Here is a 25,324-nt window from a genome sequence, read left to right on the forward strand (position 1 = left end):
TATGGCGGGAGTCGGAAAAGCGTTTATAAAAATATCAGACCCCATTTCTTTCGAGGACAAGTTTTATGGTTTTTTTGTTACTAATTTAAAAAAATGACATTACTGGTACTCTATTTTATTACATATCTAATAATTTACGAAAACGTAAAGCTGTCAAACAAAAATAAAATATAATTTTCCAAGAAATTAAACTGCGTAATGCGCTTTAAGTATTAAGTATTAACAGATGTCGACCCCTAAGCGTTCTAAGCGTTGAGTTTGCACCTTTGAAAGTGGTTCTTTATCTGTGCGTCGTCACCATTGCAGTTCCGCGTGCTGTTTGTCATTTTATATCCAACAGTCGGTGTCGTTGGGTGGTAGTTTTTTTGTCAGATCTGTGTAAGTATTCGAATTTCAATCCAACGTTTTGATTATCTATTACGTATATATTTAAAACTTATTTTTTTCGGTTAACTCAATAGTTGACTAAAGTGAGAGGACAGTAAATTATCTTATTTAAAAAAAGACGCATTGCACAATCGTAGTTGATCCTAACACGGGTCAACCGGTTTTTGTGCCCCAATTATCTCGTTGAAAGTACGTGACGAATTGTTTTAGTTTAAAAATTACTAAAATTACATACGTCTCAAAAAACATTAACACGTTTTCAAAATTCAATAATGTACGCTGAGTAAAATTATCATTAAACTCTACCATTCCAAAGTACGCCGTAAAGTTACGTCTCGACAGTTAAGATGAAGCAGATTAATTTTTATCAGCCGACTAAATTTTTATGCCGGTCACACGTTTTTAAACTACTTTAAAAAAAAAAAGTGGTTTCATGTATAAAATAAGCTTTGCACTAAAAAAATTAAATGTTCTACCTATCAAAATATTTCGATCGATCTGTGTTACGTTCTTGTTATTTGTAACTTGTTATTTTTTAGGTAGAACATTTAATTTTGAGTAAAAGCTATGTCGGAAGGTTCAACCGGTAAAGACACGGCGCCTCAGAAAGCCCCCATGGTTTACATTTGTGGCGAATGTCACAACGAAAACGAAATAAGGCCCAGAGATCCCATACGATGCAGAGAATGCGGTTACCGTATAATGTACAAGAAAAGAACAAAACGATTGGTTGTTTTCGATGCCAGATAATATTCGACACTTTTTTACAATATTAGTTTTTGTGTTTGTGTATGATTCCGTAAATAATAATAAACGGTGTGTGTCTGATTATATTTAATTAGCCGGGCAAAATTCTTTCATTAATCCAAAAAAAAAACGGCGAATCAATAAATTTTACAACTAATCGGCAATGGTTTTTTTAAGCGTTTAACAAAATAAGGAACTGAATGAACAAAAGGTGACCCAAAACAATTTAATTTGTTTGTCCTATGCTATTTAATCCATGTCAAGAACGCCAAATTAAAATTTCATGCTTTTGGTCTATGAATTTTTAAGGTTCGTTCTGTGACTCTGGACAATTGATTTAATTTATCACAAAAAAAACATTACCCAATTAAATAGTAATTTACGCGTTTGCTTAGTGTGCCCTTGTTTCCTAAAATGCGATTGTAAATAATAGAAAACTGTTAATATAAGTTAGAAGAAAACGTGGTGTTTGTTTTATTAGCTACTTTAATAAATAAACCTTCAATTTACAAGAGTAGCCTGTTTATAAATTACATCAAATCCATTTCGCTTCGCTTGGGATTTGCTTGACACACTTGCAGGTGCAAAAAAAGTTCATCGAACAGGTATATTACTCGACCTTCAATTTACTTTTTGTGTGCATTCCATCCTCTGTTGTTCGTTCTTTTGGTAGGTGAAGATGTTTTGTTGCGTCGGTGTATTAGTTTCGTATATTAATAAATAATTTAGGCGGTTCATATAAAACAAAATGTCGATTTGAACTCCGATGATGATTGGCATCCACGGTTTCGCATGTTTTTTTAATGAAAAATGATTTTTTCTTGGCAGCCTGGGACATTTTTTTAAGGATAAATTTCTGTGTAAGACGTCATTAAAATCCTTCCACTAATTTGTTTTAAGTGCAGTTACCAAATAAGCGCAAAATGGTGGTGCCATCGTTGCAAAAACCAGCTCCAGTCTTTAAAGGAACCGCTGTTGTCAACGGGCAATTCAAAGACATATCATTGGAGGATTACAAAGGTACATAAAACCATTCTTTAACGGCCAATAAGTTGACCGATATTTTTCCAGGCCAATATGTAGTCATCTTCTTTTACCCCTTGGACTTCACTTTTGTTTGTCCCACCGAAATCATAGCTTTCTCCGATCGGTTTGAAGAGTTCAAGAAAATCAATACTGCCGTGGTTGGATGCTCGACGGACAGTCATTTCTCTCACTTGGCTTGGGTAAATACCCCACGTAAACAGGGTGGTCTTGGAGAGATGAATATTCCACTTTTGGCCGACAAAAACTTACAAATTTCTCGCGATTATGGAGTTTTGGACGAATCCACTGGGATTTCTTTCCGAGGATTGTTTATTATCGATGCGAAAAGTGTTTTGAGACAAATAACAATCAACGATCTGCCAGTGGGTCGGTCAGTTGATGAAACAATTCGTTTGGTCCAGGCATTCCAGTTTACTGATGAACATGGAGAAGTTTGCCCCGCCGGATGGACTCCAGGCAAAAAATCTATTAAACCTGATGTAGCCGCAAGCAAAGATTACTTCGGCACAGTCAACAAGTAAATTTAAGTTTTCTCCCAAAATTTGTTCACTGTATGTTTTTCTTTTTGGAATAATTGTTTAGATAAGGAGTACATGTTATTTACGTATTCTTCAATTTTGTTTGTTGAAACCATGCTATTACCCTTCCTTATGATAATATTCTCTTAAATAAAGGCATTATCAAAACGCATTGGCTTTTTTGGACGTTAATCATATTTTTTTTAAGCGTCCTAAAACTGATCTTTTCGGCCCTATCACGCGTCAAGAGTCCCGTGGAACTTTTGCGGTCCTCATTTTGTTACATTCGGGACTGTCAATTTAATTTAAGCTGCCATAGTAACAAAATAAATGACTAATATTTTGAGATGTGAATGAAAATGTAATAATTTTTGTATGGTACAACACAGCCTGTTTGAAAAGCATTTTCTATGTAATATGCTTTTACCGAACTTGTAAAAACAGTACAAATTATGATTATGTTTATATTTACTTAGATACAACGCATGATTTATAATTATGTATCTCGTTATGCATAAGACAACAAATTTGTAACAGTTTTTTTAATTAGGCTTTATTTGACCACTGCTTCGTAACGCAATTCGGCCAGCTTACAACCAAGTTTCAATTTATAGACAAATTTTTAACGATTGCATCACCCAATGCACAACCTACCGCAAGTTGAGTTGGCAGGTCTAATAACGGCTTACCAACTTGCAACAGTGTTAATTGTTAATACCTAACAATTATCACAACACAGGTTATTTGTTAAGATGACCACACCGCAATGGCATCCAAAGAACAACCAAACTTTGGTATGCTATTCTCTGAATTTTAGGTTATGGGTAACATTTAGCAACAAAACATGAAAATGAATTGTTTGCTAATATTTGATCACTTAAATGATATAATTTTTATGAAGTACGACGATCCATTTGAAAATCACATAAAAAAATTCGCACTAAGTGAAGGTTTGCTGCTGGAAGTAAGTGGCGCTTCAAACTTTACCTAATACATTGTTTACTATAGTATTTTTATTTGAAGGGGGATTTTGACGCTCCTCTAAATCGGAACATTATCATTCAACTGTTTTCACCTATTGTAACGTCCCACCGTATAATGCATTGCCAGTTTGGTAACTCGTATACCTCAATGAAGTTTAAAGATGAACTTAAAATGCTTTTTAATGAGGTAGAAGCCCAACTGTCTGGCTAAATCTATTTATTCGTACTCGTTTTTTTTAGTTTATGGGTTACTTATTCTTGGGCATGACTTCTGACGAGAATGATGGTTTTTTAAACATTTGCATAACTTTTGTTAGATATTTGTGTGGACCTGATGTATATCAGTGAGTTTATTTGTATCATTTTATTGAGCAGCTGCAGATTTGAATCTTTTTAGATTGCTTTTAAATAAAGAAAGGTGTTCTTTACTCCATAAATTATATGATAATTGGTTAAAATTAAAAGAGGATAACCAAGCCTTTTTGGTGGAAGCGCTAGAGCAACTAGTTATCAACAGCGATCTCAGCAATACCTGCCTTGAGGCGCTTAAGGAATCTGTCACCCAGTTGTCCTTGTATCAAGATTTATCCAGGGTACATGCATTATTGTTGGTAAAAGATAAATTTCTGTCATTGTATTCAAGGTACCCATCTCACATTTGCTGTTTATTTCTCTGAGGTATAAATTTTCAGTTCAAATGCCAAACAACTATCTGCACCTGATATTCTTTTTACAATTATACTAACACACTGCCGCGGAGATGTTTTTAAGAATATCGAAAGTTACAGAATCCTCTTGGCAGGGCCTGAGACTGAACCAAAATGTATACCCCATGCAATTCATATTGTTGAAATTTGTGATCAGATGTTTTTGGTCTATTTGATGGAAATAGGAAATCCATCAGTTGCAGGTTAGCCAGATTAATAATAATAGAATCATATATTTTTGCCTTAAACAATGTATCGGATATTTTAGGCTCGCTCTATGATGCATTTTGTCATTTGCACACTATACAAAGTGTTCAGATACAGCGAGACAAAGAAACACTTCAGCTAGCATTTGAGAATCTAGATTTGGCGACAAAAAAATTAAACATTTCTTTAAAAAAAAATAAGAACACTGATATTGAAGCATCACACAAGCAGTTAATGAAAAAATGGGACGTGATAAAGAAAAAATATCAGGTAAAATTTGTTCCTGTATATTCATATAATGAATATAATGTCCATTTAGGAATATTTAAAAACTGGATCCGAAGAGGCAATACTAAGGGCAGAAACGTTACTTTTGGGGTTTTTAGAGAATTTGAAACAGTTATTGACATTGAGTTCTGTGGATGATTCCGTATTGGATTTTGGTGCTGAGCACGTTCTGAACATCAGTCAGAAGGTGAAGAAGGACTTGAGCACCTTCACCGAATTTTTCACAGTTAAGGGAATTAAAAATTTCACCTTTGGATCATATCCTTTTCTTGCAGTGTCAGATAAACAATTTATATGACATATTTTTGCCAAAGAAAATGTAACTGAATTGTTAAGAACCTTTACTTACCTTGGACTTAATTGTAATTGTAAATGTAAACCACAAAAAAAAATGTTAATCTTAAATCAAGCAATACTAGGTGTATGCTATATTAACTTTTCCATCTTAAATTACCTGCAGCAATGTGTCAGATTTTGTTATCCTTAATTATGGCATTACAAGAGATTCCATAACCATTAACAAGTATTTGGAAGATTTTCCGGGCTTGGTTCACTTTTTGTTTGTCGACCGCAATACCCATAGAATAACAACACCGGCCTTAGAATGGGAGGAAAATAAGGCGCATCTTACAAAGAAGAAGGTAAAAATTGCATTTGGCAATTCTCATAAGTAACACCAAAATATTTAGATTTGGCAGATGGTGAAATTTTCGCAGCGACATTTACAGGAAGGCCACACCAGTTTAATATGGAAAGATTCGGCATTTACTTGCAGTTTCTTTCTCTGGTTTGAAGACAGTGGAGGATCTGGTCTGAAAACTACCTCTTCTCCAGGACCATTTAGGTCGTTTCCTGGTATCCTGACGGATCATTTTTATACGTGAGTTTGTCGCCTCTTTATGATAGGACGTAACGCAAAACAAATTGCAGGAAAATGAAGGAAACTTGTTTTCCCAAAACTTCACCGTTGAAAGTAAAATGCTTCGAGTTGTTTTGTATACATTTGGGACTAGTGACGCCTTCGTGCGTATTGGAGCAAGCGCGTAGGTTGGCCGCCACTATTTGGGAACTCAAAGGGTTTCCGAGTAGTGTCGCGGACCTACTCTAGAATTAAATCTTCTTAACCAATTTTCTTGTTAAGTTTTTGTCGTTCCTGTGTTATTTTTTTAATTTATTATCGCTAATTTCTCACGAATTGACCCATGTCTTAATTGTAAGTGTCTTTTTAAATTATTTGTGCAATTTTTAAATCAAATCATTTTTCCACTGTATGTAATAATTTTAAATGTTTGTCAAAAGACAACTTGTGCAGAGCCTCCCTAAAAGGGCTGAACTACACGACCCCTCTGAATAACCAGATTTAATTAACCTAATTAAATAGGATGCATTTGGCGAAGATGCAAAAATAATTGTCACCACAGTTAGCTGAACGTGACTGAACCTTATTGTGGATCAATTTTTTAAATACTAGTTTTGTATCTGTGATATTTTATTTCTCTGATATTAAATTTGTTCGTGTAACTTTTCCCTTAGTAAAAATTACTTTGAATATGGTTGTGCTTCATTTATGGGGTGGTGTTTATAAGGAAACAAATACCGACGTTTTGCAAGTATGTATTTCATATTTATAAAAAGTCATATTAAAAATAATTCAATGGCAACAAAAATCACAAATTTGGGAATGCGATATTATAAAACTATACTAGATATTTTAGGCAACCATTCAATACATATATAATGGCAAAAGTTTATTAGCCTAAATTATAGTACCTTAATTGTGTTACACATTAAAGGAATTCCGCACCTAGGTCAATAAACATCACACTGAATTTTGCGAAAAATACTGACAAATAATTTTATTCCCTTACATCAAATAAGTTTGCCTTAAAATCAAGTTTACAAAATCTACAGTTTAGGTTTAGATTTCCAGGAGAGTTCTTGTACAAAGGCAGCAAAAATATGAGCCAATAAGGCCTGTCGCGTCAATTTATTTTAAAACTTAACAAATCATCAAACTAAAAACTTGACATTTTAATTACAGATTAAATCTCTAATCCTATATAAATCAATCATTTTAAAATAACAATGGGTTTTCTCAATTCAACGATGGAATAATCATTATGAAGGAGTTAATACTGATGTTTGTTTAAAATTTTAGGCCTTTCCGCAAAATTATAGCCCACATCAACTGTTATTATGAACTTAAAAATAATACCGTACTCATAAACAAATTTATAAAATTGATATTAATGTAGCATAAACTTGCCTAATTAAAAACAATTTTCAGTTAAACGTTCTCATAAAAAATTGCAAAATTTTCTGATACTTTGTAGTAACTGACACACAAGAGAAAATTACTTTCAAAAAACGCATTAGGTCGAAATATAAAACAAATATGACAATGATTTAATTCAATAAGTGATTTTGGCATGTCACGTCTTAAATACTGCGCAAATTTGATAATGGTCAGATCCAATATATATACCCAAATTCGGGTCACTCGGTATCACTTTATGATTACAGTTATAGATTTTTTTGACTACACAAATTATTGTGGTGAACCATATCAAGAACTTCTTTTGTGGAATCTCTAAACGACGCGGACATTTTATCGCGTACATTTTCCATGAGATCATCTAAATTCCCAAAGGTCATGCCTTTGGTATCAATGGCATCTAAAGCGTTAACTATAACTACACCTGGAAGAGAAGTTGAAGTATTGACACCACAAAAAAATGCGTTTAAAGATGTCTATGATAAAAATAATATTGATAAAATACCTGAATCGAATCGCTTCGTTTCTTTATCCAAGAAGTAATAACGACTAAACGTTACTGGCAATATTGGAAGCTGAGCGGAAATGGCCAAGTGAAAGGCACCTTTTTTGAAGGGGTGTATTTGCCCAGTGTTTCGCCTTGTGCCTTCCGGGAATATGAATAATTTGGTCTGCAACACACACATAATATACATAATTGTAAAAGCTGATGACCCTATATTTGAACTGAAGGGTTTTTAATTATTTTTGATAGCCTGATAAATGGTCACAATATCTCAAATGGTTAAAGTATTTAATAATAGTTAAAATAACTATTTTGTTAAATTCGTACAATTTCATATTTTTACGAATGACGAAAACCGGGAAATTCAAATTCCAAATCTGACGAAAACGTTGTGGAAATAAAGTAGTTCAAACGTTCCATTAATTTATTTTAACGCCTAAATTATTTGCAGATTTTACATTATATTACAATAAGTGATATGATCAGTAACCTTCGAACAATTATTGTCGCTAAAATATCTGCGTTTCCATAACATGTATAGGGAGCAACGTTTAACAAAATTATCCAGTTTTTAAATAGGTATATCGTAATATTCTCAGTCAAAATGCTTGTTTTTCCGTGAAATAAATTACGAAATCAATAAATACGAGTACACATAAATAAATAATTTCTATTGATCAATAACACACTGAACAGGAATTCTAAAATTTCTAAGGGAATAAATTGTTGCGTTATTTTGTACAAACTTGTCTGTGTGTCAATAGAAAATATTTACGCGATGCGCATGTCATTAGTTCTAAAGACCCAATTGCTTTAATGACAACTAATTACAAGCTACACCAATAACATTGAAATTAAAAGAAAAAGCATGATAAAGCTTTTTAAAACAATTATTACTTCAAGGGCATAGGCTCGTAAGGTTTTGTTAAGCAAATGTCTACTTTAAAGGTACCTTATCAGATTTTATTTTTTCCGCCGCCTTGTTCATAATAACTTTCGCTTCATCCTTTTGGACCCTCGGGATAAAAATCAGTCCTGCGAGCCAGGCCGCCAGACCAAAAGGCCAAGCGAAAAACAGTTCACGTTTCGCGACCACGGTGCATTTGCCCATGGTCGGCCAGATATTGAACATGCCCAAAATATCTAAAGAGCTTTGATGGTTCGAGACAATTATACATGCCCTTTCTTCGTGTAGATTATCACTTCCGCGAAGTATCCACCGAATACCTATAAGCGCTGTGATCCAGCGGCAAAAATACGAAGCTAAACTAAAACAAAAGCAAATTCATTATTTTTTTAGCAACTCATGTTTTTTCATGTAAACTCTTATTTAAGCGTACACAGGGTGGTCCGAACTATAATGGAGAAATTTTACATCGCATTGGACAGATAAAAATAAGTAAAAGAAGTTCATATAAACTTATTTCCTTTTTTATTAAAAAAAAACTTTCCTAGATTTCAAACTTATTGCCACTTAAATGCTAATGTATGGCATAAACAACCAGTGGCGTTCGTGAGACCGCTTTAATTACTTTAAACAATAAAAAAAGTGGCACGCAAATGGTTTATTGCAATTTGGTTAATAATTTTTGATACCCTGATTGATTCTAAGCAAAAATCGTCTCTTCAGCTTATTGCTAAATCGAGTCGTTAATTGTTATAATACCTACCAAGTTTGAAAGCAAAATCTAGAAGAGATTTTTTTAAAATAGGAAAAAAGGATTTTTTTTTTGCAATATTCAACCCTCCGAAATGGAACATTTTAGGACATAATTTTTTTTCTTTAATCTTTAGCGGATTATAGTTTTAATCCATCGGGAATTAGTTCTAAAATAAATTGGACTCTTTAAACTCATAAGTGCAACAAAAATGTATATGTTATTAATTAGCCATTTTTATAATTAAACATATCAGAAAGCTACTATTATTTTTTTAAAAGAATGAATTCAACTTAACAGTAATATGAAATTAAACCGGTATCTTTTATTGAACGGACGTAAGTATTTTACTTAGGTTTTCTTTGATAGCGAGAAGTGAACGTTCTATTGAGTTGCAGAGTATTAATAAGATAATTATTCTGTTATTGCTCTGAGAAAAATACAATAATGGTAAAGTTCAACAAGTTACATAGACACGGTTCGACGATACGAAACTATAAAATTATTTTTTAGCGAATTTGATATTATATCAATAAAAATAGAAACAGAAGTACTTACATCAAATTTTTCACATTCTTCGCCCTCAAACAAAAGACTGGAATCAGGAGCACTGAATTAAACATGACTATAAAATAATACACGAAAAACTTGAGATGGTAACGAAACACATGACTCGATTCGTATAAAATCGGCAGTAAGAGTAGTCCCCCCACAACCAGAATTTCGGTGTAGGGTACCGTCATTGCGAGGCGAAGGGTTTACCGTGTTTACACGATGTGAGCTTTTAAGGACAAGTCCGCGGATAGATAGGCTACTATCAATTTATCGACTTTCGTTTGAAATTTCATTTCAAACACAGCGTTAATAATAGATAACCTTAAATAAGGCGAAATCGGTTCGTTCTTCTTCTGTTTACTCTTTAACTCTCTCAAAATGTCGGCGAGCTTGTATAATGGGTTGAGGAGAGTCACGATCTTCTCTTCATTAGACGATTGATTTTTCAAATAATTGCACTCCTAAAGCGACACGAAAAAGCAGGATTTGTATATGCGGGCGAGATTCGACCGACTCAGGTTAGGTGGCAGCGTGTAAGCCTTTTTCATGCTTATGCAACCCTCAATATTTCCACCCTTATTTTATCGCCCAGGTTTATAACTAAAATTGAATTTGCAAAATGTTTTACTTACTTGCAATAATAATAACTGTTCTTCTAAAGAGGAAAAATTTATTTTTATATTTTACATTATAAATAAATATTTGAATATATTTACCACGAGCAGTTTTAAAATATGTTTTGAATAGCAGCACTCTTTGAGACTCTAGGAGCACATGCTACTTTAAATGTTGATTTTAGTTAATAAAAACTTTTGTATAAAGTTTAACAATTAATTAATTTAAAAAAAATGGTGGCAAATTATCAAAATGAACAAAGTGTACACCTTACAGTAGCATGGGTTTTATTCATACTGGAGTAGATACATTATTAAAACGACTAATGCTATGAGATATAGTAAAAATCTTAACTCTGTTTTTTTGGTTTTAACTTATAATACAGCCCTAACAATGCCAGTGACGAAAGTGTTGCTATTGCTACCTAAAAATGGAAAATAAAGTTATACATAACATAAATCTTCGTTATTATTATGTTCAATAGCAAATTAAAGCAGGGGGTTCTAGATTTAGATGTTAAAAGTAAGGGAATTGCAGCGCCACAAGAACTTGTTGCGATTTTTTCGTCAGCGAATAAACTCATGCCATAACTTTATAAAAAAATATGTACTCCTAGTGCTAGACTTATAAGTGATTATTTCGTTATGAGTAATTAGAAATATTAATAATAATTAAGAACAAAACATTTTTGGTTGTTATGTAATTGATCGTTTTATAAACGCGATATACGTACATTGGCTCTTCCTCGTGTGGTAATGCTGTTAAAATATTTGGAAAGTCCTTTAAGTTTTGCTTCTTCAGCTGCATCAGAACCACCAGCCATGATTAGTTTTAGTTTTTCTATTTGCAAGTTTTGGACCCTTCCAAAAATTAAAATTTATTAGTAAAATGCACCATAGACTAATTCCTAAACTATAAGCACCACAGACCAATTTTGGTAACATTGTGGGACACAGATCAGACCGGAATTGTGGTAAGATTAGTATCATAGAACACAAAATATATATTATTTTATACATTCCTTCTGCGAAGATCGGAACAGTTGTCTAGCTATTCCCATATTCCACTCGCAGCTTGTTATGAGTAAAGAGATGCAATTCATGAAATATAACAAAATTTGCAACTATATCACAGCGCCGCCGCTTTCTGTCGGCGCACGGTTGTATGTGTGGTTGTATAACTCATTGATCCGGTGTTTTTATTGTTAAATTAATGACTATTATTTTTCACCAGTTAATTGTAGCTATTACGATTTCTAAGCTGTATTCAGCAAACAAATTTGTCTTTTGTCAATTAAAATAAACATTAAATAAATAAATAATAAATATCCATTCCACCAATAAAAAGAAATAAAAATGTATGTCCGGATAACTATTTGAGCGGTCAGCGGTTTTAAGATCATGGAAGTTTTTTTGTTTCTATAATTTAATTCATTTGGGGTAGATTTCCAAAGGTATATATGGCAGAAGAATCAGAAGATTAGAATCGGATTTACGGTTTTACAATTTACCTCCTGCTAACTGAAATTTTTATAATTTTGCAATAAAAAGAAATATAACTTCCTTCAGTTATTGCATAATTTGTAATAATTATTCTGTCGTATTTTTCAAATGCAACTGACGAACTCGATTGCCAAAGGCTCGCAATCAGTAATTGCCAAGATAATCCTTATCATATAGTCCAATTATTTTTTATGATTATGAGGATTTAACTAATTAATATTCTTCTAATACATCCGCGATAGTTGAAGTAGTTGGTATTTTTGAAATTTGCACGCAACCAGATTTTTTTACGTAAGATTTAAAGGTATTGGAAGAGACACGATATCTATAGTTATTTTATTTATTACACGAAAGTTCGTTGTCTCTTCGGGCGTTATTGTTAGGCCAAAAATTAAACAATTTTCAAACGGCGGTAAATACGTTTATCCTTGGGTAAATATTCTGGTATTGTTTTGGGCTAAATCTTCAAATTAAAAAAGATAAAATTTTATTTAAATTAAAATAAAACGGAGTCATTTTACTGTTCCGTTTGTAAACGCCGGAGATTTTTTTTATAGCAGTTTATTCATTCGCGGGACATCTTCCTCATAACTAGCTGTGGTCCTTGATCCGGGGTTGTTTTTTTTTTCGCAATCGGTGTAGGGAGCAGATTTTTTTACGGCTACTGTGTGGCAAGAAGAATGAAAGGGTAAGTCAGCATTAAAAAGTGGTTGTGACTTTTGCCGTTTTATAATTTTATTATAAAGTTTTTATTATAAAACAAATTTTCACTAGTAATACTAGACGTCAAATTATTTTCGGATTTAATTTGACCTCGTGTGGTATTCGATAAGAAACTTCCTCAACAATAGTTTTTAACCAATCAAAATTGATTTTGTTGGCAGATTTCCATAGCAACGCATATTTCTATAAAATTCCCCTTTAATTCGCTATGGTGATCCACGAGGAAACAAATTCCACTAAAATTCATTCGTTGCCATGGTGATCTGTCAAAAAACACATTTTCAATTATATTTAATGTGCCGAATAATTACTTCACTATTTAAGTTAAGTTAAGCGAAATTTATATTCAAACTTAATAGCTTTTAACCTATAACTTAATTGTACTTGTAAACCATGATTCTCGCACTAAATGTATTTTCTAATTCAGCCTTTAGAAATATCAGACAATTTATTCAGTGTATTGTGCAAAGTCGGATTTTGTCAATTCAAGGAATTTAGGAAACACAGCAATCAGCATTCAAATGGTAACGATCTAAACTCTATGAGATGAAAATGAAAAATTTGGATCGTAAACAGAAAAAATCTGAATATTCCTTTAGTGAGTTTTGTTTTAACCAGAATAAGCACTTAGGAAGCTGTCCGTTTTGGCCAGAGAACTTCGTATATCTTTTCAGTAAATATATTTAAAATCGGACAGATTATTAGATTAAGACATTTTTAAGTTTGGAAATATGATAATAATGTTATAAAATTGACAGAATTAGTTTGTATTTGCTTACCAAATTACATTAAAAAAAATTTTTTTCAATACAAAAAACATAGGTAGCAATGCCAAATTGCTCCCGGTACAATTATTACAATTAAATTAATAAGTTTTATATTATCGAGCTGTAAATCGTCATAAAAATTGCCTAGATTATAGAACTATGGTGGCATCTCCGGGTTTAATTTGGACTTTCTCAAAGAAACTTAGATAATTCAAGAAGAAAGCCTTTCTCAGAAGTTCAAGAATTTATATAAACGTATAAGCTAAATTGAAAAATCCGTTTTTTTAATTTCTGACTAGATTTTGATTTTTGATTTTGGTGTGTTTAAACCAAGAATTTTTTTAGTATACACTTATTCGATCTTGAGGATATTATACAGTTTGTATAAGTGGATGTGCACAATTTTATAAATATGTATAAATTATATTTATAAATCTTCTGAATTCCTCCTGCGTTGACTGTCTTCGCCTGAAAAAGCCTGAAATCAATGTCAATATAGTCGTATAGTTGCAACTGGATTATAAGAAGCTTTTAATCGTTTTTAATTCATAAAGCCATAGTTAACCATATTTTTGAAAATTTTCTCCCCTTTTCGTTCAACTAAAAAGTTTATGACTAACAGTAGGACTAAACCGTTACAAAAAGTACTGTTGTTTTCTTTAACAAGCTAGAGCGTTTGAAGTATTTAAATGTTAAAATGTGGTATTATTAAACAATAAGATAATTCATTGTTGCAGTTTGGTGAAGTTTTTAAGTATTAAAAAAGCAAAAATTTTCTTATTAACCTATAAATTATTTCAACTAAAACGAAATTTTATTTTATATTTCGTTCCCATTTTGCAACTTAATAAACAGTCAAAGTGAAATTTAAGCTCTTAAATAAATTTATAAAATAGTTATAATTGATGATTTATATTAGTATGTAACACAAAATTTTAAAATATAATTTGGCATAGGAATGAAAATAATTACCAAAAATAATTACAAAATTTACTAATCTAAAAGTAAAAAATATTAACTCAGTTTGGGAAGTCAAGGAAACCATACATTAATTGCGATGCGAAAATTCGTTATTTTTCATAATAATAATAGAAAAACAGTGACAACGAAACACGGCGCGGGCTATATGGCTACAGCAGGAGCGGAAAACTTGCTTTTTATAAAGGAAATTATAAAGCAAGAAATGCACGTAAACATTTTAATACAAAATTTAAAACAAAGTGCGGTCGCCCGATATGAGAACACGCAATACTTCTACTTCTAACATCAGCGCTCTCAAGAAAGCTTTACGGAAAGCATGGGCTAATATAGACCTCAGTTCCTGCAAAAAATGTCAAATAAGTTTATTTTTTATTTATAGATTTATTTTTTTATTAATATTGTAATTATTTTTCCTATTTATGCGGATTTATAACCTTCTTAACCTTGTAACTACATGTTCAATAAAAACCATTAAACATAGTTTTGTTTATTTATTTAGTAATGCGTTAGAATTTCACTTTGTTTTGTTTTACAACTTCTCAGTATAAAGTGTAAAAACAAATGTGTTGATGATTATGGATTTTTTGTTCTAAATAACTTCAATTTTTTTTAAAATGGAAACAAACTATTTTTTAAAACAAACGTTTTTTAACAAAATCCTATAAAAACAACTAGCGCAGTCTTTGCTTTGGTGGTATATACTTAATCCGCTACATTTTTTGTTGAAACATTGTTTTGATACATTAATATGTTTGACAAAATTTTCTTTTTGAAAATTTCAAATTGATTTCGGGCAAAACGTACGATTAATATCTCATCAGTCGAAGCAGTCATTACCTGTACCCCCACCTCTGTGAGTCTCGGCACTTCAGACTTATAATTGTTTTTGCTACGGATCTATCAGGAATGTCAGTTCGATGTCAACTCTCAGAACATCTGATGACGTCGCAGAGCTCTCGCCATGTCTGTGTTTTTAGTCAGTTCGACTCAAGAAATACAGATTTGCTTTTTTCTTTTGAACACTAAAATAATATGGACTCAGTTTGCTATTGTCCTTCATTCTTAGGGTAAATCGCAGAGGAACTTTGGCGCACAAATCTTGGGAATTGATATTCGGTTTTAGGAATTAGTTATAAAAAAACTTTTTCCTGGGTTAAAACAGTTTTTGCAAAGCTTCCAACTCTTAAATACGAGTCTGGTTATAACTCTCCGTATAACTATTAACTAACAGTGCTAGAATTTTATCCGGCATTTCAAAAATTCTCATACTTCACCGTCGTTGTCGTGTTGATTGGTGAGATAATTTAGTAGTGGCGTTTAGAGTAAATCAAATACTTGTTTCGATAAGTGAGTGAACTTAACAGTTTTTATAAGAAGTCAGTTCTTGGTTGCTGTGTTGATAATGTTAATTTTACGTTTTATTATCACTTTCTGACTATTTTTTCAAATAATGGAAACATACTTTTAAGATCAAACTATTTTTTAAAACAAACGTTTTTTTAACAAAATCCTATAAAAACAACTAGCGCGGTCTTTGCTTTGGTGTTATTTACTTAATCCGCTGCATTTTATGTTGAAACATTGTTTTGATACATTAGTATGTTTGACAAAAGTTTCTTTTTAAAAATTTCAAATTGATTTCGGGCAAAATGTACCACAGTTGTAGAGTGCAAATTAGCCCCTAAACTACCAATTTTAGGCGACTAGGACGTTTGTAGTAACCATATTAACTAAATACAATTGGATATACAAATTATCTAAAATATCTAGTTAATATAAAACCAATAATGGTAATTTAATAATTTTCATACTAACCAGCTAGTTTCAAAATAGCAACAACTATTTATTTTGTTTCACTAGTTACACCATTGATCTTAACATGTTGATTTCTGTTTGTCAAGTAATACTTAGGAAGTTCTAGAACTTTTCCCTTCAAACCCTACTTCTCCAGTTTTGATTAAAGATGGGAAACGGCATATTTTTGCTCAACGCTAAAGACCAACACACCAACCACCAGAGTTTTCGAAAATTCTGCAACACTAATAGTATAAACACTGTAAAAACAATCTAAGTAATAAAGATTTAAAAATAAAATTAAAGAATTTAAAAAATGACAACAATCATCGCACAAAACGTAAATCAAAAAGCGGGAAATGATTCAAGAAAACAATGGACAGTAACGTTCAGTAACAGACAGTAACAAAATAATAATTAATGAAAAGCTCATTGCGGATACATCAAATAAATACTCTACTTAACATATCAGGATCTTGTCAACCTGAATCAATACATTGTACCTATCTTAGTATTATTAATAAATAATATATTGGGTACCGGAGAATTTCCAGAGGAACTAAAAATTGTTAAAGTATGCCCAAAGTGGTACACTATATGCCACTATGGACTTAGTGAACTTAATATCAAATAGTCTTGATCAGGGAAGGGTGATTTTGGCTGTATTCGTCTACTTAAGAAACGCCTTCGATGTTGTCGAACAAATGGGACTTATGTCAAACCTAATTAGAACATACGTAACCAACCGTAGACAATACGTAATTCTGGAAGACTGCAGTAGCAGTTATGGTTAATAATTGTAGGGTCCCTCAGGGTTCCGTCCTTGGGCCCATCTTGTATAAGTTGTATATCTTGAGTCTGCGCTTGGTTGGATTGAAAGCTCAATATTATACATTTGCAGATACGGTCTTAATTTATACAGCAAAAAATTCAGAAGTAAGGATACTACAACTGGCTATTAAATAACAAATTAAAAATGAGCATTGAAAAAACTTAATACATTTAATTTAAACAAAAAATTTAAAAAAATTATAACTTAAACATTAAGATAAAAGATTTGATAAAATAAAATATTTGGGGCTAATGCTTGACGAGCAGCTAAATTGGAATGCCCACATTAGTTATATAAAGAACAAAATAGGTCTCTCAGTTCCCGCGTTATACAAATGTAACTATTTTTTAAGCGAAATTGCAAGATACAAAATTTATAATGCATGTTTCTTGTCGGTTATAAGATATCTTATATATCTAGTCTGTAGTACATGTAATAAAATAAACTTTAATAAAATAAAAATAATTCAAAATAAAATCTTCAAAATTTAGATTGCAAAATGCACACTGAAACGCTTCAAATTAACCCGATTGAAATTGTATTAAAATTTGAACAATCTAAACTTATCATTAAAATAAAATAGAACAAAAATCAAAAGCAACACCAAAATAACCCATATCAATGAAATACACTCGCACAACTTAAGAAATCACGCTGACATACAGTTATGGAATGCCAGAACAAATAAAGAATTGCCAAATCCAATAAGTGCGGCCTCAAATACATACAATCCACCGCCCAACATTGCGAAAAGTGAGACTTCTTATAATATTTTGGTTAAAAAATTAAAAAATATTTATGCAATGAAAAAATACATTTAATTAAATTCTTACAAGACTCGAACCTATTATATTAGATAAATCAGTTAAAATGCTTTCGGTACCAATGCTTAATGCATTGTTTGGAAAGTCACCTTAATTCATATCTAGATAGTATAATAGTGCATTACAATATAGTTGTAATATGTATATGTAGTATCTGACTGAATAATAGATTTAAAAAAAAAACACAACCATTGTTGTTAATTTGCTACAGAATCGCTGGGATTATCTGGTAGTTACACGGAACACAAACTTTTTAATGAGGATCCCGCGCGTCACACACACACGGACCAGAGAAAAATCCCGAAACGCGCGGCAACGTGGCGGCGCGAGTCCGCACGACAAGTGCGTCCGTTCGCGCGCACGGTGCGTCGGACTGTCAGTAACGAATCGCCCGCCGCGTAAGCGAGTCTTTAGAGCCGCACGCGCACGTTCACGAGCATGTTGCCGATTTCGCCGCTCGCATGCACCATACGATCGCGCGTACGCAAGTGTGAATAAAAACAGTGACTTGAGTTTCGGCTCTCGGGGGGCCGCCATGATCATCTCCAAGGACTTGTTTCTGTTGGGAGATCAAGATTATCTACGGCTTCCCAATAAGGACGAGAAAAGGTCCGCGATGGGACGACCGCAGCCGCCCGTCCCCACGCACAGGTAATCCGAATGTTTTTCCCTCGTTTGACGTTTCGGGAAAATTATACCGCGCCTTCCTGGGACAGCTGACGCCGATCAAAGCCAACTCAGAGCGTCAATTTTCCCGTCCGATTTTGATGTTTTCGCGTCCTTATATATCGCAGGACGTTGACACGACAGAGAGGGAAAGTTAAATCCGATCGAAACGGCTTTGGCAGAAATCACAAACGACGAGCAAATATTAATTTCGCTTTTATTTTAAATCGGCCGAAAAATATTTTGACCATAAAGACGATAAAACATGAACTTTGAGGAATTGAAAATAACGGAAATCCTAGACGTTTTCGACTAGAAAAGCCGGTCGTCGAGGTTTTCGTGCAGGGAAGATTTAAAAAACCGGACATTTAAGTGAAAAAGAGATGTTAAACTCCGACCTGTTTTGCACTAAGTTGTATTCTTCGCAAAGGTCAACTGTCAAGTTACTTGGTAGTTATCAAGTTTTTGATATATCAAATAGAAAAGCCCCCAGCAACGTCAAATTTCAATCAGCTGAAGTATAATGCAAAATATTTGACTTCGCGTCAGTGTAAAACGGGAGTTAGTATTCGTTTTTCTCATTAGTATGTATGGATGATCGGTGGAGAGTTTTTTTCCTGGCCTGTTATACCTTGAGTGTTTTCTGCGGTGAATACTTGTGGATTCCAATGTATTTTCAGCAAATAGCCCGACAGCAATTCAGTGACTATGCTTCCTCCAATTCTAATAAAGAACTGATCACTTCCTCCTTCGACGTTGTAATTATCATCTGACAACGCCGCGAAAACTTCCGCCGGGTTACCTGTATCGCCACCTCTGTGAGTCTCTGCACTTCAGACTTATAATTGTTTTTGCTACGGATCTATCAGGAATGCCAGTTCGATGTCAACTGTCAGAACATCTGATGACGTCGCAGAGCTCTCGCCATGCCTGTGTTTTTAGTCAGTTCGACTCAAGAAATACAGATTTGCTTTTTTCTTTTGAACGCTAAAATAATATTTGGCGTACAAATCTTCCAACTCTTAAGTTTGAGTCTGGTTATAATCTCCGTATAACTCTCCGTATAATTAACTAGCAGTGGTGGAATTTTATCGGGCATTTCAAAAATTCTCAGACTTCACCGTCGTTGTCGTGTTGAGTGGTTACATAGTCTAGTAGTGGCGTTTAGAGTAAATCAAGTACTTGTTTCGATAAGTGAGTGAACTTAACAGTTTTTATAAGACGTAAGGTCAGTTCTTGGTTGCTGCGTTGATAATGTCAATCTTACCTTTTATTATCACTTCCCGTTTCCTATTTTAGATGATATTTCCCAGCAGAACTGTAATACTGACTATTTTTTTCAAATAACTTCTCGAACTTATTATTACACCTGAGATTTTACAGCTTTAAGAGGAAAAATGAAACATAACTACTTAACTGTATATTATTGGTTTGATTGTTGAGCGCTTGCTACGAGAATTTCAATTTATTTCAATAATACATTAATTTCGCCATTTTTCGCACAGATTTACCTACGAGTAGGTTAAAGGATTGACTTGTAAGACCGATAGCATATAAAGATGGAAAGAAACAACGAAACAAATTTGCAGACAGACTTATCTTAGTTTTACTTGACATTACATGCCGTCCATATTTGAGTTAACTTACCACTTTGGGTACAATATGAAAGAGATAGTACTAGGCGAGGTACCTACTCCTTAAAATTCGTCGTTAATAAAATATAATAACGATTAATAGATTTTTCCAAATATTTTAAAAATGAACTACTAACAAGTAAAATTAGTGGCATGGCCATTTTTGCAACGGAGGTATTTGAACGTACTGGTTACTTCGTCAAATAATTAAAATTCCTTCTGAGTGGCCAAAATAAAATTCGGGATACAACTCTTATCAGTAAATGTAAAATTGAAAAGACTCTTCGAATAAGTCACAGAAAACAGCTTCAGTTGTTCATAAAAGTCGCACAGCTGCCGTTGTCACTTTTGCTTAAAAGCTACAAGACTTCGTAACGTCCAAAGTTAACAGAGAGTTGACATACGTATGTTTTTTTATTGGAAAATGTTATTCTTTGTTTAAAATATTACGATGGTTTAACATCCCGAACTAGCGATTTTAATTGGGATTGTAAATCAGTAACCTAGTAACTTGCAGTTTCTGAAACTGTTCCAGAGAATTTTTGATATTTTTGTATACCTAAAGTTCTAAGTTTTTAATAAATTTATGTTTTTATTAACAGAAATCTGCATCGAAATTATTAAAGGAATTAGTAGTTATTAGTGGAATTAGTGATCTTCAATTAAAAATTTAGAAGTATTACTAGGAATCAACGTACAGATTTTTTTTGACTTATCGTTCGCAGCAACGTATTAACCAGGAAGCCGGAAAGCTGAAAGTTTAAAGAACGTAGAACTTTTTTTTTTCGCGTCGAACCTTATCGCCGACGCCCGGCGTTTTTTTTTTTTTTCGTGACGTCGCTACGCCTATATTTATATTCGAACAGTTCGGAAGCTGATAGATTCTGGAAACTAAAAGTTACATACCGCTCGAAGAAGAACTCGCAATCCTGTTGCCAGGCGAAAAAAAAAAAAAACGACCCGGTCTCGTCTCAAAAAAATCTTTCGAAAAGTTTGCTTAATAAAATTCTTAAACATATATACATACACCAGTAATTGTGTCTGTATTTTTGGGAGTTTACGACCCGCGGCAAAGGCCAAGGTCGCCTGTTTGCTTGCTTTAACGGTCACAGACCAATACAACATGTTCCGAAAATAATGTATGTCAACTCTGACGTGTCGACTGGGCGTTTTAACGATTTTTTTAACGAGTTTTCAACTCAACAATTATTACTTTGGTGCGTTTTGCTGGCCTTTGTCGCGGGCACAGCCAAATTTGACGTCATATTGTCGCGTGCAGCTAGTTGCAGATTTTTGAGTGATAAAACTCCAAATGGTTCGTCAAGGGATAATAGGAACGTAATGTTTTTCAGCTTTTTTTTTAAATTTTAATTATGCATATGTAGGTAATAAAGGGATCTTTTTACAAAAACAAACGGCAACAAACCCCCGAGACACATCTAGACTTAATAATTTTATTGCTTCTAATCTACTTGGCGCTAAATGAGCTACCGATTAACTATAATCAAAACTAGTGCTCGACACTGGTGCCTGACACCTCTATGCATTTTTATTCCATTCGTATTTTTGCGGTTTAAGTTTTTTGACTTCCTTCTTCCTGATTCCTTCTTCTAAGGAGCTGGATAAGAAAATCGTGTCGTACGTTGTCGAAACCTTTGTTATAATCAATAAATCATCTATGAAGGTCTTGGATCATATCACTCCGCTGCCCCAAAACGTTCAAGCCATCTCGGAAACGGAACCTAGTTTCATTGATATTTTGTAATGAGATTGTGAACATTCTGTTAAGTATTCTTTAAGAAAATATTTTTGTATATGTGCGTTGTTTTAGGTTACGCTTTTTTGGGATCACGACAAACGTTGATAATAACCATTCCAGTTTACGTTTTAGGCCACAAATATTAAAATTCTGGAAGGCTTTCAACACATGCGAGTACCGCAGTATTTAAAAACCTTTTGTTTTTGTCGTCATCCGTATTCACGCGTTGATTGTGGTAACCAAAACAATATTGATAACGCAAACCGACAAAAAAAAGTTTAAAGACGATTTATATGCGAATATCCCAATATCTGGCGAATGGTTTTATTAATTATCATTAATTTTTATCATTTCGAATTCCAATGAACCAGAAATATACAGGCGAGAGAAACTATGTTTTTCTCTTGGCGATTGCTTAACAGAATTGAACGATAAACGTCGAAATAAGCGAGATCAGACAATGAATATTCCCAATTTAAAATAAAATAAAATTAGCAATATACATGCATTTTTCAAAAATAACATTTCGTGCGCATTTCTGGAATTTAATGTCTCTTGAAAAGTTTACATTGGTCGTGCCAATTCGCAAGAATACTTATCCGTCCGTATTTGGACATGCTTGTTACCGATTTTAGCCAAAATTCTGGAAAAAGTGGTATAGTAACAGATAAATGGATATGTTTCAGTGAATGAGTTAGTTCCAATTCACCAATCTGATTTTAGGAAAGGACATAGCACGGTTGCTGCTCTATTGCACTTTTGTGATGAAATCTTGAGAGCAAGTGACAAGTCTATGGCGACAGCTTTGGTTTTAATGGATTTCACACAGGTTTTCGATACTATTAATCATAAATTGTTGATTGCCAAATGTCGGTATATAGATGCAAGAATGTAAAATTTTTTGCAGGCATATCTACAAAACTCTTGGCAAAAGTACTGTTAAAAATCCGCTCTCGTTATCTCTAGATATTTTATCGGAGGTGCCGCAGGGCTCAGTATTGGGACCGTTATTAATTTTTATTTATACGGCGGATCTGGGTGGTTTGGTTGTGTGGTGGTGATACATAATTGCATCATAGTTTTGAGTGCGACAATTGTGAATATGCAGCGAGCATCATGAATAGGGATTTCGAAAATATAGCCAGCTTTCAGGAGGGGCATAATTTACGTTTAAATTCATCAAAGTGTAACGTCATTATTTTTGCCCTCAAGAGAAAGAAAATCAACATCAAATCCAGAATGAATCTATACAGGCGGTCAAGAAAGTCCCCGTATACATAGTATTTTTTCAATTTTGCCAAATAACGCCCCTCAATGTTAAGTTTTTCAACACTTTCAAATAGCCATGTCGCTAGAAGATTCCGTCAATAAAAGCTAAATCGCCTGTCCCATTAGCTGACATGCACCCCACATTAAAACATTGCCTCCACCATGCTTCACCGTAGGACAAACATTTTCGATTTTCAGAGCTGTGTTATTTTTTCCCTATACGTTATTCCGATAATCTGACCCAAAAAGGTTAATTTTTGTTTCCTCACTAAAGATAACGTTTTCCAAAGAACTCCCTGGTTTTATTAATGTGTTCTCGGGCAAATTCCAAACGATTTTTTCGAAATTAATGGTTTCCTTCTGGCAACGCGGCCGTTATAACCTGCTGGATGCAAGCAGTTTCTAATCGTTTGAGGGTTAACATTTTTTGAGAACTCTTCCCCGATTTTCTCTGCAATTAATCCTAATTTTTTTCATAACAGAAGACTCTTCTCGTGCAGTTAACTTCCTGGGACGACCAGAGCGTGGCGTGGCTGCGTGGCTGTGATTTTTTTATTACTTTACCAGTATCTCTCTCGCAATTGGAATTTCGCAATTTTTAGCGCTCATTTTGCTTTTACCTCAAAAACAACTGACCTAAAAGTGGCGTCATAAACAAAACAAGTATAACTCATGTATTTAAGCGAAATTTGATACAAGCTGACTTGATAAAATATTGATAATTAACGGTCCTATCAGCAGTTCTGAATAGTGGTTTATTAAAGTGTATGGAGACCTATTTGACATAGTTTCTTGCTTCTAAAACTATCTCATTTTTTATCGTTCAAACAAATTGTCTCAAATGATTTTTATTTTATTTTTATTACTTGAAAGAAGAAACTAAAAGAAAACTGAAGAAATACTATGTGTGCGGAGACTTATTTGACCGACTGTATGTGGACAATAAACTCATTCAATTTGTAAAGTCTGTGAAAAATCTGGGTCTAAGTATTGGTGAGAATATGAAGTTTTTGGATCATGTCGCGCATATCTCGAAACTGTGTTATATGAGTTTGAGATTGCTGTATTCAAATATATATATATATATATATATATATATATATATATATATATATATATATATATATATATATATCCTGCAGACGTCTGCAGGATTCCAGTCGGATGCAGGATTTGCAGGATTCCAGTCGGATGCAGGATTCCAGTCGGAGTTCAACGAGCGAACGGATGATATCCCGGAGTATAGTGTCATCACATTTTTCCATCCGTGAATCAATACGTGAGATATATATATATATATATATATATATATATATATATATATATATATATATATATATATATATATATATATATATATATATATATATATATATATATATATATATATATATATATTGAACTGAAAGTATTTTATAACTGATTATGTCAAAATAGATTAAAATTAAGTTTGTCAAAAACAAAGCGTCAGCAGCAAATTGTAAATGATTTTACAGCTCAGGACTATCAATCAATATTTTTAAATGATTCACCTAATGAATATGTGTCTGAAATTAAATACCTGGGAGTTATTCTAGACCCACAACCAAATTATTCTAGTCACGTCGATGATCTGTGTAGAAAGTTAGGCAAAAACAGGTTTTTTTTTTTATAGGTATTCATGCATTTCTTGCAAAACTGGACGGAAAAAAATCTAGTTACATTATTGGCGAGACTATTCAAATTCATTATTTTTTTTTATTTTTGGGCATAGTATTGGTAGTATTTGTTTTTCTTTTTTTTCTTTTATCTTTTAACAGAACTTTACTTTGAATTACACTTTGAGCGCTTTCATCAATGACTTACACTAATCTGACTGGTCTTTGAGGGTTCCAGCTCTCTTACTCTCTCGCAAAAATTTAAGTACGGTGAACTTTTCAACTTGTCACTTGGGAACATCAGTCGACAGTTGTACAGTACGTTTAAAAAAACTTTTTCAATTACTGATATTGGAGAATTATTAGACCATCTTTTTTTTTGGTTTGCTGTAAATGTCACTATTTTGTTGCTAATCTTATAATGCTGTGAATACTATGACTCAC

At 33.1% G+C, this 25,324-nt stretch overlaps 5 protein-coding genes across 8 annotated transcripts in view; 4 read left to right on the plus strand and 1 right to left on the minus strand.

Annotated features, from left to right (window-relative positions):
- The first annotated feature begins 256 nt into the window (after positions 1–256).
- On the plus strand, positions 257–2,028 carry LOC132699251 (DNA-directed RNA polymerases I, II, and III subunit RPABC4). Its single transcript, XM_060665871.1, has 2 exons — positions 257–378; positions 927–2,028. The coding sequence occupies exon 2, from the start codon at positions 955–957 to the stop codon at positions 1,135–1,137; it is 183 nt and encodes a 60-aa protein (XP_060521854.1). The 5' UTR covers positions 257–378; positions 927–954; the 3' UTR covers positions 1,138–2,028.
- On the plus strand, positions 266–2,871 carry LOC132699250 (peroxiredoxin 2). 2 transcript variants are annotated; one of them, XM_060665869.1, is made up of 3 exons: positions 266–378; positions 2,040–2,154; positions 2,206–2,871. In XM_060665869.1, the coding sequence occupies exons 2-3, from the start codon at positions 2,058–2,060 to the stop codon at positions 2,700–2,702; spliced, it is 594 nt and encodes a 197-aa protein (XP_060521852.1). In that variant the 5' UTR covers positions 266–378; positions 2,040–2,057; the 3' UTR covers positions 2,703–2,871. The 2 variants fall into 2 exon arrangements, with proteins under 2 accessions (XP_060521852.1, XP_060521853.1); XM_060665870.1 differs by having other exon boundaries at positions 292–378; positions 2,035–2,154.
- A 133-nt stretch (positions 2,872–3,004) lies between these two features.
- On the plus strand, positions 3,005–6,433 carry LOC132699249 (BLOC-3 complex member HPS1). 2 transcript variants are annotated; one of them, XM_060665868.1, is made up of 10 exons: positions 3,005–3,663; positions 3,723–3,869; positions 3,923–4,026; positions 4,080–4,325; positions 4,375–4,592; positions 4,658–4,866; positions 4,916–5,142; positions 5,408–5,525; positions 5,574–5,764; positions 5,815–6,433. In XM_060665868.1, the coding sequence occupies exons 1-10, from the start codon at positions 3,544–3,546 to the stop codon at positions 5,990–5,992; spliced, it is 1,758 nt and encodes a 585-aa protein (XP_060521851.1). In that variant the 5' UTR covers positions 3,005–3,543; the 3' UTR covers positions 5,993–6,433. The 2 variants fall into 2 exon arrangements, with proteins under 2 accessions (XP_060521851.1, XP_060521850.1); XM_060665867.1 differs by having other exon boundaries at positions 4,916–5,141; positions 5,383–5,525.
- Positions 6,434–6,488: 55 nt separating this feature from the next.
- On the minus strand, positions 6,489–10,841 carry LOC132699787 (1-acyl-sn-glycerol-3-phosphate acyltransferase alpha). Its single transcript, XM_060666672.1, has 4 exons — positions 9,881–10,841; positions 8,617–8,932; positions 7,665–7,830; positions 6,489–7,583 (listed from the first exon to the last, which is right to left on the minus strand). Exons 1-4 carry the CDS (start codon positions 10,063–10,065, stop codon positions 7,408–7,410), a joined length of 843 nt encoding a protein of 280 aa, XP_060522655.1. The 5' UTR covers positions 10,066–10,841; the 3' UTR covers positions 6,489–7,407.
- Positions 10,842–18,321: 7,480 nt separating this feature from the next.
- The window catches only part of LOC132699102 (uncharacterized), a 125,481-nt gene continuing 118,478 nt past the window's right edge, over positions 18,322–25,324 (plus strand). The window contains exon 1 of one of the 2 annotated variants that reach the window (XM_060665593.1): positions 18,322–18,566. In XM_060665593.1, the coding sequence (XP_060521576.1) occupies positions 18,451–18,566 (116 nt within the window). In that variant the 5' untranslated portion in view covers positions 18,322–18,450. The remainder of the gene's footprint in view (positions 18,567–25,324) is intronic. The other variant, XM_060665594.1, reaches the window with a different exon arrangement.

This window comes from Cylas formicarius, unplaced genomic scaffold (genome assembly GCF_029955315.1).
Source record: "Cylas formicarius isolate icCylForm1 unplaced genomic scaffold, icCylForm1.1 PGA_scaffold_3__17_contigs__length_32017465, whole genome shotgun sequence".
Classification (NCBI taxonomy): domain Eukaryota; kingdom Metazoa; phylum Arthropoda; class Insecta; order Coleoptera; family Brentidae; genus Cylas; species Cylas formicarius.